Genomic DNA, 16409 nt, shown 5'->3' with positions numbered 1-16409 from the left:
TGGCCCGGTTAAGCGTAGCGCTGTGCTCCGGTTGCTTTAACATAATACCAACCGATAGATGGCGCTATGAAAAACGATCGCGTCTCAGCTGCTTGCGTTTTCTTCAGTTAGCTGGCTAGCGAAATCAGAGCCGGTTTATGAGGAGCCTGGCCACTTCCTATCCCCCCGTTATATCAAAAACAGGACTGCTAACCAGCAGAGGGCGCCCGCGAGGGAGTCCTCAATGAATGGAAGTGAAAGGAGCTCAACGGCTAAAAACAAAAAGCTAAAATAGTTTCTAATCACCGAACCAGAACTTTCCTTTAATTTTAGAAAGTAGAAGGATGAATTTCACTAAAAAAACAAAGAAATCTTACCTACATTTTTCCTTTTTTCTGCAGCAAACGGGTTTTGGGCAGCAGAAGGCGGGCTTTAGTGCTAGAGCGAGATGATTGACTGGCGAGCGGAGCAGCTCATTGGCTGTTCGCGCTCACAGACGCTATGAACGTACATGAGACGCCGTTTTAAACTCCCATAGCTCGAGTTTAAAAGCTCTTAAAAATATAACAGCGGTGTTAAAATGTTTTATGCTGCTCTGTGTTTAGGAAACAGTTGTATTCTTTTACATCGAAAACGTTTAAACATTTATAAACTATGATTTTGCTCAAAAGCTCCATACCAACCCATTCATTTTGGACTCGTTAGGGAGCGCCCTCTAGCGTTTGAGTAAACAAGAAGATATGCAGAGTGGCAGTTCTCCTCTCTACACGTTCTGTGGTGAAATCGCACAGCTAGTGTAGTTCTCTAACCCAGGGCTGTACGGAACTCCAGCGGTAATGAAAGACCAACTGCGAGGAAGCAGAGCATATTCAAGATAGCGTGTCGGTAAAGAACCAGCCAGACAAAGTAAGTGTGAATCGCTCGTTTCTGTATTTAACGTTCCTCGTTTGCTTCTTCGCCACTGCAGCATGAATAGCTGGTCAGTCTTTCGGCCACAGACGTTCTCTGTAAAACGATAGTTCGCTGATCTTAGGTAACGTTAGTGGCCGGTAAGACATTAGCGTTAGCCAGTGGACTTGTTAGCTAATGAGACCACATCATCATCAGCTGAGGTTTGGCGAGAACCTGTTTCTGGTCCGGCGGCGTGTCAGCAGCCAATTGGCCGATCGCCTAAACCCGTCAATAATACTGTTTAAGTTGGCTGTTTGTCATCAGACGCACAAACGGAATGACACGTAGCCAGTAAGACAGCTGTCTGTGGTAGATAGGTGTCTGACCCTCAACAATAATTAACTAATTAACTTAGCTAATCAGAAAATGACGTCTAGTCGAGGCGAGCTGTGATGATATGGTTCGCTGCCAGAGACCAAAAGCCTCCTTATATGAAATACAGTGTACTAATAGGCTGGAAGTCAGAATTATTAGTATTATTATTCCGTAAGGAGCAATTTGACATTCGCACACTGTCAAAAAGAGACCGTTCGTCATTTTTTGGCCAATTTCTGTTGTTTCCAGATGTCCTGGACAAACGGACTCCTCACCAGCTGCCTTGTGCTCGCCAGCCTGCTGTTCAGTTCAGAGGCAGTGCCGATCAGTGTAGACAAGACTAAAGTGAAGGTACCGGAGGAGACGGTGCAGGAGCCACCCCAGAGTGTGGTAAGTACACTTTAACATGTTTCACCATGCTCAGTGTTATTAAGCTCACCGGTTTTAACTGAAATACTTAATAATAATATGTTTATTAAGGTGTATACGCTCATAAAAATGAAAGAGAATGGGGAAAAAAATAGACAACACAAAAATAAAAGTAAAAATTAGAGATATAAAATTGATGGACATAATAATCAGTACTGAAAAGGTGGAGTCTGACGCTATAGCTTATTTTGACTACCCTGTATAAATCATATACAGTCCTGCCTTTAAACAAGAAATATCAAAACAGAAAGAAAAATTTCATACATAAAAACGATCAAATATAATATAAACAGGGGCGGACTTTGCACTAGGCAACCTACAAGACTCCTATGAGAATAAAAATTAGATATGCTGTATGTGTTAATGTTAAATAACCTGTATATCACTATTGTAGGAATAAAACCTTGTATCTCCAAAATAGTAACTTTACAGGAGAAGGAAAAAACATACTCTACTTTTAATGTAAGTCAATGGAACCAGACTTTTGTCCAAGTCATTTTGCACTAAATTCCCAAACTGTCATCACCACTGAGCAGCTTTTCAGTTGGCAGCTGAGACAGAAGAACAGCTAAACAACCTGGAATCAGGCAGAAATGAACCCAATACCATTCACCAAGCGTGTAGTCTGATCTTCAGAGTCTGACCAAATCAGACTGAGCCATAAAACTGATCTAATATCAAGTTTAGCTCAGTTTTGTCAGTTTTTGCCAGATCAGTATTAATGTTGTTTTGTTCCAGCCAGTCTGTAAAGCATCTTACAGCCCATTTAGTTTGGCAAATGGTGTTGGGTTCATTTCTGGCTGATTCCAGGTTGTTCAGCTGTTCTTCTGTCACAGCTGCCGACTGAAAAGCTGCTCAGTGGTGATGACAGTTTGGGAATTTAGAGTCTGACCAAATCGGCTGTCGGTCAAATGTGATCTTAAAAGTGTCCATTTTCTGCTTGTGGCAAAGTAAGAAGTAAAAACGTTTAAATGTCTTGAGCTTCTCGTACAGCTGTCAAAGTCGTTGTTTAGCAACGGCGTCTCAGCGGAGTGATACAGTGTTTGTGAAAAACCTATGATGTTATGGCGAAATAACATATAATAACAACTGAATACCCCTCCCTCACCCCTCCCTTTCCAAGCTTGTAGTAGAACCTACGGTGGCCTTAGGTTTTGCTCCTCTCTCGCTTTTTCTTGTGCTAAATAATAAGTCTGATTCTCCATTTATTAATCCTCCAATTATCATTATTATTATTATCATTATTATTTGTCAAAATGTGGGTTCTTAAACTTCTCACAACACAAAAACGTTAGCCAGCTCTAGCAGCAGCCACTGATTTTTTTCTGTGTCTTCCAACCGAAACTACAGCGCCACCAAATTCAAGCTGCTCCATCAGTGTAAAAAAGCGAAAGGCGCCCTCTAGAGTCAGTGCTTGGTTTGTCCGTTCTGGGCTACTGTAGAAACATAGTGGCCTCCTTTGGAATAGGACCCACTCCTTATGTAGATATGAAGGGCTCATCTAAGCCAAAGAAGACCCAGCGGTTCATAGTTACAGGTGATTATACATGGTGTTGTATAATGTTTTCCATTTCTGATAATAGATCTCCCTAAATCTTCACACTGCACCTTTAACTGATCATCTAGTGTTATAAAGAGGAGGTCTGGTGTGATTTTTGGCTGTTGAGTCCAGCAGAAAACACACAAAAATAGGGAGGAAAGCAAAAGCCAGCTTTGTTTTTTTCAGTCAGAATAGAGGGCTGAACGCTCAGCAGACTGAACATAATGCTAGCATCAGTGTTAGTATAGATCGCTCCAGTGTTGCTGTCATTACTCAGAAAAAAGTAATTCATCACAAGTAACTGCTCTCTAAATGTAATGGGATTATTTTACTTATTACTTCAAGCATATTTGTTAAAACAAGCAAAATTATCTGCCAATATAGTGAAATAATTTCATTTAATAAAATTATTTAAGTGAAAATATCTTGACATAAGTTGAATAATCTTATAATATTCTTGCAGCAATCTCAAAGTGAGAAATATGTATTAACTAGATTTAAGATTTTTTTTTTAGCAGAGGTCCCCCCCCCCCAATTTAGTCGTCTCCAATTCCACCCGCTAGTTAGGACTCCCCCAATCACACGATACTATCAACGCTAGGAGGGTGAAGGCTAACACAGGCTTCCTCCGAGACCTGTGAAACCAGCCACCGCTTCTTTTCGAGCTGCCGCTCACGCAACATCACTGGACAGCCGAACGCGCTGAGGAAAGCGCCAACCGCCAGATCTGTTACGTCAGCTAACAGACCCCTTAGCAGAGCTTTTTAAGTAAACGCTGTCCTCTAATATCTAATCTTATGTTTTAAGGGGACCCTTACATGGATAAGAAATCCAGCTCTCACTCACTTTGTCACTGTGGTTTAGTCATTGACAAACATGCCTGCAGCCACTGTCATCAGTGTTGTAATAGTGATGTTTGTTTTTGGTTCATGTTGGGCTCCATTTGCATCCATCCGTTCTTCTAGTCTCGAAAGTAGTGGCGCTTTAAATTTCCCTGTTGTGTAAATTCACTGTTTGCCCTCTACAAACTGTGAAAGTTCCAGGAATGAAAGGCAGTTAAATTGTCCTGTTAAGCTCAAGATCTGCAAACACGTGGAAACTGAAGCACATATATTTCAAACAGTTCAACTGTTCCTACTCCTCAGATATGCGCTGTCCTTATCTCTGATATCTGATATTGTGTTTTAAGGGGACCCTTACACAGACAGCTCTCACTCACTCGCTTCTCATTCATATAGATCAGTCACACTGTACCTCACGTAGATGTACAGTACCATGTTTAGGGTATTCTTTATTATTTGAGTTACTATTTAATGTCAGAACAGAGCAGCTCTTATTCGTAATAGTGCCTGGTACTCCATGCCATGTGCACCTGTACCTGCACATTAAATGCTAGAATTACGACTCCAGTTTGGCTTAAATCCTTCAGTTCGTGTTTTACTCGACCCATCACTTAATTTTGATCTGCATATTAAGTTCCTCACTAAGACTGCTCCCCCTTTGTTGGTCTCCCTGTAAAGTCTATACAAAAGCTACAGTACGTTCAGAGCTCTGCAGCTGGAGTTCTCACTCATACTAAGCGTTCAGCTCACATCACTCACGTTCTCTCTCAGCTGCACTGGCTACCGGTCCCGTCCCGTATAATGTTTAACATTTTACCACTCTCTTTCAAAGCCCTGCGTAACCTTGTTTTCCCCTACCTCAGAGAACTGCTGACCTCTTACACTCCCTCTCGCTCTCTCAGGTCTTCTTGTAATAACTTACTTGCTGTCCAGGCACCAGACTTTGGGAGGGAGGTCCTTCAGTGCCATGGCCCCCAAACTCTGGAACACTCTTCCTCAATCCCTCAGGGACTGCTCCTCTTTCTCCTCCTTCAAATCTGACTTAGACATTTTTCTTCCTCCTTCACTGCTTACTCTTGATCCCCCCCCACCCCCCCATGCTATGTGAAGCGACTTTGGGTTTGTGAAAGGTGCTATATAAATGTAACTTATTGTTATTATTATTATTATTATTATTATTATTATTATTATTAATTTCACTTTTTAACCTTTTCAACTCCTTGAGACCACCGGTGGTTCCAAAACGCACCTCGTCATATTCTTCATAACTTTAATATTTCATAAGCTACATTCTAAAGATGGGTGTGATATGAGAGCTGTAACTGTCTTCTTTTCAGTCCAATAGATGGGTGTTTGTAATTTTTTACAATTTTCTTTTTCTACTGAAAGTTGATGTGTTTTTCCACAAATCTGGGCTTTAAACTATAAACAGATGGCGTCTCTTCAGTGATCTGCTCTGTAAAAATTATTTTTATAAAATAATACAAAGAGCGTCTAAGATTTTTGGCTTTCGTCAGTAAATTGTAAGCATATAGCAATATGTGTGATCATAAAACACATGTTCTGTTAATTTGAGGGAGATTTTACCAAAAATAAATAAATAAAATAAAAATTTACATTTATTTCATGCAGTTACTGAATAATTTGCCTTACAGTTTGGTCATGTAAATTCAGATGGACAAACCAAAATATACCCTGGTCAATAAGAGGTTAAATATCTTTTTTTATCTTTTTAAGGACACTGGACTGCATTATGACCGCTACCTCAGGGAAGTTATCGACTTTCTCGAAAAAGACCAGCATTTTAGAGAAAAGCTGCACAACACAGACATGGAGGATATAAAGGTAATATGATGAACGTTCTGTACACTCGCATGATTTTGCTAATCAGTTTACTAACTAATAATTCTTCAATTCCAGCAAGGGAAGCTGGCTAAAGAACTGGACTTCGTCAGCCATCATGTGAGAACTAAGCTGGATGAATTGAAAAGGCAGGAGGTGAGCCGGCTGAGGACGCTGATCAAAGCTAAACAAGACATCGAAGGAGGCAACGGTGAGTAAAATACCACACAAAAAATGATACAGCAGTTTAGAGGGATCACAGATTTCATATCCGCTCTCTCTTTTTCTCTCTTTAGCTTCCTTTTTACCCATATAGAGCTTTGTCACTGTGGTTTAGTCATTGACACACATGCCTGCAGCCACTGTCATCAGTGTTGTAATAGTAATATGCTTCATGTTGGGCTCCATTTACATCCATTCTTCAAAGTAGTGGTACTTAAAATTTTTCTGTTGTGCGAATTCACTGTGTGCTTTATACAAACTGTTCAAGGGGTGAAGACAGTTAATATTAACCAGGGTATATTTCCATCTGAATTCACATGACCAAATCGTAAGGCAAATTATTCAGGAACGGCATGAAATAAATGTAAATGTTTGTTTATTTATTTATTTATTTATTTATTTTTGGTAAAAGCTCCCCTCAAATTAACAGAACATGTTTTATGATCATACAAATATTGCTATATGCTTACAATTTACTGCTGAAAGCCAAAAATCTCAGACGCTCTTTGTATTTTTTTTATAAAAATAATGTTTACAGAGCAGATCACCAAAGAGACGCCATCTGTTTATAGTTTATAGCTCAGATTTGTGGAAAAATGGGTCGACGAGTTCAGCTTCTTTTATCAGAAGGGTTTAAAATTACATTACCCATCTATTTGACTGGGTAGAAGACAGTTACAGCTCTCATATGAGCCCCACCTTTAGAATGTAGCTTATGAAATATGAAAGTTATGAAGAATATGATGAAGTGCGTTTTGGAACCACCGGTGGTCCCAATGAGTTGAACAGGTTAAATTGTTCTGTTAAGCTCAAGATCTGCAAACAGGTGGATGAAACTGAAGCACATATTTCAAACAGTTCTGCTGTTCCTACTCCTCAGATATGGCTGTGGACCACCAGGCCTTACTGAAGCAGTTTGAGTATCTAAACCACATGAACCCTCACACGTTTGAGGTGGAGGATCTGGACAGACTCATCAAATCGGTATGCTTTCACTTGTGCTCTCATTCAGAACCCTTACCCGCTAATGTGTTTCAGGAGGACCTTTATTTGGGTAACAAACACAGCCCTCACTCATTTGCTGTCTCTTTACTTGTCAATTCATTTTAACTTTTTTGACAATAAACGGATGATATTTGACGATAGTCTAGTGCCTTTATTATTGCTATGTTCCTTTGGGAGGGTACGTACACTTCTGTAGGTGAGCAGTGATGAACAGTGGGTATCTATATGTGGCATTATTTAAGTTAGTACTTGATATCAAAGTGGAGTAGCTCATTCACATAAGAGTAAGGTTAAACCACATGTCCACCTGCACACTTGCATTAAATACTGTGTATGAAAATAACGACAATCCCATTTCCTAAAAAGTTAGGACGTTCAAAATGTAAATAAAAACAAAATGCAATGATGTGCAAATCATTTAAACCCTATATGTAATTGAAATAGTACAAAGACAACAAATCAAATGTTGAAACAGAGAAATTTTAATTTTATAAAAATGATTTATTTTTGAAAAATATTTGCCCATTTTGAATTTGATGCCAGCAACACAGTCTAAAAAAGTTGGGCAACAAAAGGCAAAAAGAGGCTTTCAGAAGTAAAGATGAGGAGGGGTTCACCACTCTGTGAAAGACTGCACAGTCAAATAGTGCAACAATTCAAGAATAACGTTTCTCAACATAAAATAGCAAAGAACTTTTGCATTTCATCATCTATGGTACATAATATCATTACAAGATTCAGAGAATCTGGAGAAATCTCTGTGTGTAAGGGACAAGGCCAAAAACCAGTATTTGCTGGCTGTAATCTTTGGGCCTTCAGACAGCACTGCATTAAAAACAGACATGATTCTGTAGTGGAAATCACTGCATGGGCTCAGAAACACTTCTGAAAACACTGTCTGTGAAAACAGTTCATCACTACATCCACAAATGCAAGTTAAAACTCTAAAATGCAAAGAAGAAACCAAATATAAACAGAACCCAGAAATGCTGCCACCTTCTCTGGGCCTGAGCTTATTTAAAATGGACTGAGGGGAAGTGGAAAAGTGTCAGACGAATCAACATCTGTAATTCTTTTTGGAAATCATGGACACTGTGTTCTCCGGGATAAAGACCACTCAGCTTGTTATCAGTGCACAGTTCAAAAGCCAGTATTCATGATGGTTTAGGGGGCATTAGTGCACGTGGCATGGGTGATGTGCACATCTGTGAAGGCACCATTAATGCTGAACGATATATACGTACATTTGCTGCCAACCAGATGACGTCTTTTTCAGGGAAGGCCCTGATTATTTCAGCAATGTCAAACCACATTCTACATGTATTACAACAGCATTGCTCCATATTAAAAGAGTCCGGGCACTAAACTGACCTGTCTGCAGTCCAGACCTGTCACCACCAAAAACATCTGGCACATTATAAAATGAAAGATATGACAAAGGAGCCCCTGAACTGTTGAGCAGCTGAAATCCTGTATCAAACAAAAATGAAAACATTTCACTTTCAAAACTACAGCAGTGTCTCCTCAGTTCCGTTGTTAAAAGAAGAGGTGATGAAACACAGTGATAAACAGGCCCCCGTCCCAACTTTTTTGGAGTGTGTCGTTGGCATCAAACTCAAAATGGGCAAAAACTTTTCAAAAACCAATAAAATTTCTCAACATTAGATATGTTGTCTTTGTACATCATATAGGTATTTGGTTTACATGATTTGCATATCATTGCATTTTGTTTTTTTTACATTTTGCACAGCGTCCCAACTTTTTTGGAAATGGGGTTGTACATTGCAGAGTCGATAGTTCAGAATCAAGTGAAACTTATTAAAAGTGTGGTGAACAAAATATGAGCATCTCCAACAAAAGTAACATCTATGTTGTGGTTATTAATGTCTGTTTAGGCTACAAAGGATTTGGAGAATTTTGACAAGGAGCGACATGAAGAGTTCAAGAGGTATGAAATGATGAAAGAGCACGAGCGTCGAGAGCACCTGAAGACGCTGGACGAGGAGGGCAGGAAGAAGGAAGAGGAGCACTATGAGGAGATGAAGAAGAAGCACGCTGATCACCCCAAAGTCAATCACCCAGTACGTTTAATCCCTTAAACTGCAGGCATATTAATGAGATATTAAACATGGCGTCTGCTACGAGAGAAACTCCTGTGAACGCTGAGTGTACTTGGTTTGCAGGGCAGTCAGGATCAGCTGAAAGAGGTTTGGGAGGAAGCAGATGGTCTTGACCCAGAAGATTTTGACCCAAAAACTTTCTTCAACCTTCATGGTAAGATATTCACTGACCCTACCGATATATTATAGGTGACCATGAGTCTTTAACTAGCTCTGATAATGAAATCTCAATGTGTGTTTTTGTGCATTGTTTAATACAGATACGAATGGAGATGGATTCTTTGATGAGCAAGAGTTGGAGGCCCTGTTTACTAAAGAGGTAGATAATTACATATTTTCATATTATACAAATTAGTTCCGGCCATGCAAGCTGATTGGTTGAGAAGCGTTCCAACTGTGCTGTTATTTCACCATAATATCACAGGTTTTTCACAAACACTGTATCACTCCGCTGAGACGCCATTGCTAAGCAACGACTTTGACAGCTGTAGGAGACGCTCAAGACATTTGAACGTTTTTTACTTCTTACTTTGCCACAAACAGAAAATGGACACTTTAAAGATCACATTTGACCGACAGCCGAGTTGGTCAGACTCTGAAGATGAGACGACACTAAATTCCCAAACTGTCATCACCACTGAGCAGCTTTTCAGTCGGCAGCTGTGACAGAAGAACAGCTGAACAACCTGGAATCAGCCAGAAATGAACCCAACACCATTCGCCAAACTAAATGGCCTGTAAGATGCTTTACAGACTGACTGGAACAAAACAACATTAATACTGATCTGGCAAAAACTGACAAAACTGAGCTGAACTTGATATTGCGGCAGTTTTATGGCTCAGTCTGTACTTCAAAAGGCGAGGCTTACAGCAGACTGTGCAGCGAGTGGGCGGAGCTCGTTATTCTGATGCAGCAACAAGCTGCTTGTTAAGGAACTATAATTTGGTGAAGGAACTGCGAACATTAAAACATTAAACGCCGCGTTCACGGCCCAGTTTATTTATTTATTACTTTATTTATTTAACTGTTGTATAAAAGCAATAGAACACTCGAGGAGTGTGTTATCATGAATATTTTGCGATAACACACTCCCTCTCGTGTTCTACTTCTTAAATAAAGGCATTCCGGAAAAATAACGTTCATGGTTCTAATAGACTTTGCAATTGTGTTCATAGTTGGAGAAGATCTATGATCCTACGAATGAGGAGGACGACATGGTGGAGATGGAGGAAGAGAGGCTGCGAATGAGAGAGCACGTCATGAATGAGGTAATACAGTGAGCCAGGAATTGGTGTCTTTCTTAACGTGTGCGCAGATGGCTTCTGCCAAAATACTTACACGTAGCATGAACATGTACACTAGGGGGCAGTGTCCTAACCCTGTACAGAAAACGAAGAGGAGAAAGGAAGGAAGGGGCGGGGGGTAATATTTTGAAGATGGGTCGTATAAAAGATTATAATGTTGTACATCTTCTGCCAACCGATCCTCCAATTGCTCCATTTTGATTTTGTGCTAGTTCAGTTTTAACCCTTGTGTGATGTTGATGTGTGTGTTACTCAGTGGTCTGCTGGACCCTCCGCATTATTGTTTTTTAAGTCAATACAGCCATAACAATTTATGTAAAAATACCAGATGTTTAAAATATCACAAGTGTCCAGTGTAGAGTTCTCCTTTAGTAGCTGTAGCCAGTCAGCAGCCTGTCCATGTTGTCCACACACACACACACACTAACAGCAGGCCATGTAGGAGGAGAACAGAGTGAAGGACACAGCACCTCCACACTTTTACTCCCGGCAGGTTCACCCAACACCACGTGTAATATAAATGTGTGGGGGGTGAACAGAGTGAAGACACTGAAAATGGGTTATTTTATATGTTCTTCACAGAAAATGAGCAAAGAACAAGAATCTGAAGTTGAAATAATTAAACATCGCATAATTTTTTATTTTGGTAAACATTGAAAATGGGTTCCACAGACCCCAACACCACACAAGGGTTAAACTTAGTATGGTTTGGGTCTAATGCTGCCCCCAAGCTACCAGTCTTGTCAATTGACATTTGCTTGATGCACAGATGTGCAGATGTGCATAGTGAAGGGCCTGTTTCACTTTTTTTAAACATGCCCTCCTCCACTTTGACTCAACACTCAGATATGCATCACACCTACATTACACAAGTGGCCACTCACAGCTGAAGTGGAGTGGAGGGTAGTAAGTAAGTTAGTCTAAGCTAATTGGCTACTCATGCAAATTTTTTTTTGATTATTTGAAATTTGCAAAAATTTGTGAATAATTGCTTTATCTATCTATAAACTGCTGTAGTGTCTTTCTTTTCGCTGCTACTAGCTGCATATCCTTTAGCATGCTAACTAGTCAGCTAGCAGAGAAAGTGATTAAGTCGTACCAGCAGTCATGCCTAAAAAAGAGCCCAGCAAATCGAATGTGGTTTATTTATGGATTTAAAAATGCATTTAATTGTAGTTTCCTGCTGTGGCTTATAAACAGCTCTGCTGCCATTATTTGTGGGTATGACAAAAGGAAACGCATCAGGTCGCAATGATTTCTGGGCAAATTCCGCCGCTAAAGTCAAGACTTGCGTTCACACAATTCCTCGTTCCTCCGAGGGCTCATCTAACACCCTCTTTTGAGCTAATTAAGTAATAAAATGGCCCTTAAGATGGTGCTGGGGATTCCTCTGTGGGGAAATCACAAGGCAAGTGGACGAGAGTTAGTTAAAACAGGTATTGAGATGGGTGGAAGATTTTGGAAGTGTGCACACTGCAGCCCCTGTGAGCCTATATGTTAGGTTAGGTTAACATCCTCAACAGTGCTTGGCCCGTAACCAGGACAGTGCAGTTTCTGAAGTCCTATTTCTTTCTGAAACAGGTTGATGCCAACAAGGACAGACTGGTGTCCTTAGATGAGTTCTTGATTGCTACAAAGAAAAAGGAATTTCTAGAGCCAGATAGCTGGGAGGTACGTATGGCTGCAAGTAATCAGTGATAATGACTGCAAAGTCTGATTGCATGATTGAGTAGTGATTGGATGCTTTGAGCACTCTATTGTGTGTGTGTGTGTGTGTGGTCAGACTCTGGAGCAGAACCAGGCCTACACGGAGGAGGAGATGCGGGAGTTTGAGGAGCACCTAGCCAAGCAGGAGGAGGACCTAAACCTGAAAGCCGTTGATCTGCAGAAGCAGCGTGAAGAGCTGGAGAGACAACAGGAGCAGCTCAACGCCCAGAAAATCCAACTCCAACAGGTAGGAAATCACTGTGTTCTTTTATTCGATGGCATATATTGGGCACTGACATGCAAAACAATTCATGTGAAGCTCATTTAATTAAGGATGTGAACTACAAAGCCTTTCTTTCTACTCGTGTTCAGGCTGTAGAGCACATGGAACGATTAAAAAAGACAGAGCAACCATCTGAAGTTCATGGTGAGTAAGCTTTTGTTTGAACCAGGATCTTCTACATATATAATGCGTTCCATTCTGAAGGCAGCTGCCTAACTAGTCACGGCCTTCCAAGGCAGCTCTCTTGTTGGGCAGCATTTTAACCGAAATGGAACCTCAGTGGCATCGCATTCAGGACGGAGCTTCAGAGCCACATAAGTCATAACTTTGACTGCGCTGTACATGTTTTATCTGTTTACTCACAATCGCTGGTTAGCTTACACTCACCTCAGTGAATAGGGACAGCTCCGAACCTGCAGCAGCTGTTTGGAAATTTGGATATGAAGAACAGGCCGCTTTAAGGAGTCGTATCGGTTGTTATATAGCTGTACTGAACTCGGCGCCCCAGATGAATACAGATGATCGTACTAGTGTGTGACTCATTTCACTTCATTCACTGTCCTCATCCACCTTAATGAACCCGCTTTATACATAAAGGATAAAAAACGACGTATAATTTTGTACAAAATGCACTCAGAAAAAAGGATGGCACCAGTCTGTTAAGCTGCTAATATGCATTTTATTTTATGCATTCTCATCTGATTTATTAGCTCCTAGTCTGAAATTTAACTGTCATAAAAAACACTGTGGTGGGCACAGCAATGCAAGACAAGCGGAGCAGCAAAAATAAGCATTTGTGGTATTTATTTTAAAAACATTTTATTTCTAAATTTCTACACCATCCAGTATGTTAAAGTGAACCGGACGTTTTAAAGAGCCAGAGCGTTTGCACAGCTAGCCAAAATTTCACCACAGGAACAATTTCTAGAGACCTACAAACACAAATATGTTAAATACTTTACACAAATACAACAATTGAAACAGTAAAGACAGAAGTGAAGAAATAACTTACATGTTTTAGACTCCTCAGTCGACAAAAAACGGCCACTCCGTCCGCCATGTTTATCTAACTGAAGCGATGGAACTCTCAGCCGTGAGCAGTATTGTGGGATTGCCTTCGCTGAGAAGGATACATGCGATGCTGCCTTCACATTTGGTCAAAATAAGGCACCTAAGGCAGCTGCCATATGCTGCTTTCTGAATGGGACAGCCTTCGTCTCGGGAGTGTGCAAATGCTGCCTACTTAGACAGCTGCCTCCCGATTGGAACGCACCAATTGTATAGTCCTGAATCAACACCTGGCTTGTATCTAAGACATTACTGAAGTGAACACCAGTATATTATGCTTTGCAAAATCTCAACACTTTCTCACAGTTGAAGGCAATGCTGTTCCAGAGGTACTTCAGCATGACCAGGCCCTGCTCACTGAACACCAGCCAGCCCCTCCAGACCAAGAACACCCTGCAGCTCAGAATGACATTGCCCAGCAAGATCTAAGTCAAGGCCACCCAAACCAGTCCCAGGACGGTCAGCCGCTGCCTCATGATCCCAACTCGGTCCATGGTGCCCCATAGGCGCCCTAGACCACAGACAGGTAGTGTGGGCCTTGACTGTATAGATTAACATGCCTGCCACCACACTTAGAGACACGAACCGTTCATACCTCCTCTCCAGTGTCGGGAGTCAGTGGAAAACAACAGCCCGAGTCCACCTGTGATCTATAGATTTCTCGGTTTTAGAGGCTGCTTCTCTCAGAAGTGTTGTAATATGATCGATGCTAAGTTCTCTGAAGAAGTTGAATACAATTCATAATTTCTTTCCATAATGTTTTTCTCATATGGTTGACATTATTTGGCCTATCGTTATGGAATGGTATCTGTGTGGTTTGTTTTGCACATTAATTTGTACTTTATTTTTATTTCTAAAATTTTAAACGCCACTGTAAAAACAACGAAAACAAACATTGTGGTTTGGGAAGTAAATATAATAATGTTTTACATGGTGGGTGATGTTTATTCTGGTCTTCATATTAGGACTGTCCTGAAATTTGTAGACCAGTGCAGCTTTAAAGTACACTGAAAACAAGGCTAGCCTGCAGGGAGAACATTAGGTGTAAGGTCCAGGTATTTCAATAAAGAATGCAATTTTGGGAGAAACTTTTGGGATGATTTTATATGTACACATTTTAAAGGATTTTTGCCAGCTTTTAGCATTTTTAAAAGGGCTACTTTTCCAGATATATTAATTCAGCAATTGGACAAGAGAACAATGTAACTGGGCATTTCTAATGCACTATTAAATCCAATCTGTCTTCAGAAAAATAGCCCATAGAAATCAAGTGGCAAGAACTTTTGTGTTTTATCGCAATCAGAGTTGTTTAGTAATTGTAGTGAATCAGGCCATCATAGAGACATAATAATGCAGGTTTTGCCGGTTAATATGAAAGTAATAGTCAGAAATAGTGGGCCAGTATTCTGTACACAGATTAAGGAAGGGTTTTCAGTGTAACATAGTCTAAGACAAGATAAGGAGTTGTAGTAGATTTCCACTGGTGGAACAATTTAATCTAAAAAAACAAACAAGCTTAATTTGTATCTGGAAACTGTCCTGTAAACAATTCTCAGACTATAGTCCGAAGTATACAAACACAATGCGGATGACACACCTGTACTTTAGACTGTACACAGTTCTGTTGACAAAGAAATCCAGAATCTATTTTGTTGTAAATTCCAGTTATTTTATCTTACCTGCTTTGTGGAGGAGCAACATAATCATTGTATTCAAGCCATTTACAGTGTGCGCCCACTGCAAGGCGCATCATAGTATTCTTGTGTTTGCACAAAATGAGTAATTTATCTATTGTTTTATCTACTGGTTACGTAGAACTTTGCGTGCTATTCTGAAGATATTAAAGTGGTTGAGGCATTCCATTCGTGATCTTTTGTTTCAGTGCATATGCAGAAATTCTAACTTCTCAATACACGGCACAAAAAATTATCAATGCTTACACTGATCAGGCATAACATTATGACCACCTCCTTGTTTCTACGCTCATTGTCCATTTTATCAGCTCCACTTACTATATAGGTGCACTTTGTAGTTCTACAGTTACAGACTGTGGTCCATCTGTTTCTCTGCTACTTTGCTAGCCCCCTTTTACCCTGTTCTTCAGTGGTCAGGACCCCCATGGACCCTCACAGAGCAGGTACTAATTGGGTGGTGGATCATTCTCAGCACTGCAGTGACACTGACGTGGTGGTGTGTTTGTGTGTGTTGTGCTGGTCCGAGTGGATCAGACACAGCAGTGCTGCTGGAGTTTTAAACACTGTGTCCACTCATTGTCCACTCTATTAGACACTCCTACCTTGTAGATGTAAAGTCAGAGACGACAGCTCATCTGCTGCTGCACAGTTTGTGTTGGTCATCCTCTAGTCCTTCATCAGTGGTCACAGGACGCCGTCCACAGGACGCTGTTGGCTGGTTATTTGTGGTTGGTGGACTATTCTCAGTCCAGCAGTAACACTGAGGTTAGACTCCAGCAGCACTGCGGTGTCTGATCCACTCAGACCAGCACAACACACACTCACACACCACCACCACGTCAGTGTTACTGCAGTGCTGAGAATGACCCACCACCCAAATAGTACCTCCTCTGTGAGGGTCCATGGGGGTCCTGACCACTGAAGAACAGGGTAAAAGGGGGCTAACAAAGTATCAGAGAAACAGATGGACTACAGTCTGTAACTGTAGAACTACAAAGTGCACCTATATAGTAAGTCGAGCTGATAAAATGGACAATGAGCGTAGAAACAAGGAGGTGGTCATAATGTTGTGCCTAAACGGTGTATATTCACATACGGCTTTTTTGT

At 40.7% G+C, this 16409-nt stretch overlaps 1 protein-coding gene across 2 annotated transcripts; it reads left to right on the top strand.

Annotated features, from left to right (window-relative positions):
* The first annotated feature begins 729 nt into the window (after window positions 1-729).
* nucb2a (nucleobindin 2a) lies at window positions 730-15470 on the top strand. 2 transcript variants are annotated; one of them, XM_036586361.1, is made up of 13 exons: window positions 730-885; window positions 1495-1635; window positions 5794-5901; window positions 5977-6109; window positions 7001-7104; window positions 9021-9206; window positions 9309-9399; window positions 9506-9564; window positions 10422-10514; window positions 12132-12221; window positions 12334-12504; window positions 12630-12684; window positions 13936-15470. In XM_036586361.1, exons 2-13 carry the CDS (start codon window positions 1495-1497, stop codon window positions 14112-14114), a joined length of 1410 nt encoding a protein of 469 aa, XP_036442254.1. In that variant the 5' UTR covers window positions 730-885; the 3' UTR covers window positions 14115-15470. The 2 variants fall into 2 exon arrangements, with proteins under 2 accessions (XP_036442254.1, XP_036442252.1); XM_036586359.1 differs by having other exon boundaries at window positions 13915-15470.
* The last annotated feature ends 939 nt before the right edge of the window (window positions 15471-16409 follow it).

This window comes from Colossoma macropomum, unplaced genomic scaffold, assembly GCF_904425465.1.
Source record: "Colossoma macropomum unplaced genomic scaffold, Colossoma_macropomum, whole genome shotgun sequence".
In the NCBI taxonomy this organism is placed as follows: Eukaryota; Metazoa; Chordata; class Actinopteri; order Characiformes; family Serrasalmidae; genus Colossoma; species Colossoma macropomum.
This window is presented reverse-complemented; position numbering and strand designations above follow the sequence as displayed.

What these genes read in the sequence shown, in the direction of transcription:
- nucb2a (XM_036586359.1), top strand. Translation starts at nt 1,495, where the DNA reads ATGTCCTGGACAAACGGACTCCTCACCAGCTGCCTTGTGCTCGCCAGC. An exon ending in ACCCCAAAGTCAATCACCCA is followed by an intron (nt 9,207 to 9,308) that starts GTACGTTTAATC and finishes CTTGGTTTGCAG; the next exon opens with GGCAGTCAGGATCAGCTGAA. An exon ending in AACTTTCTTCAACCTTCATG is followed by an intron (nt 9,400 to 9,505) that starts GTAAGATATTCA and finishes TGTTTAATACAG; the next exon opens with ATACGAATGGAGATGGATTC.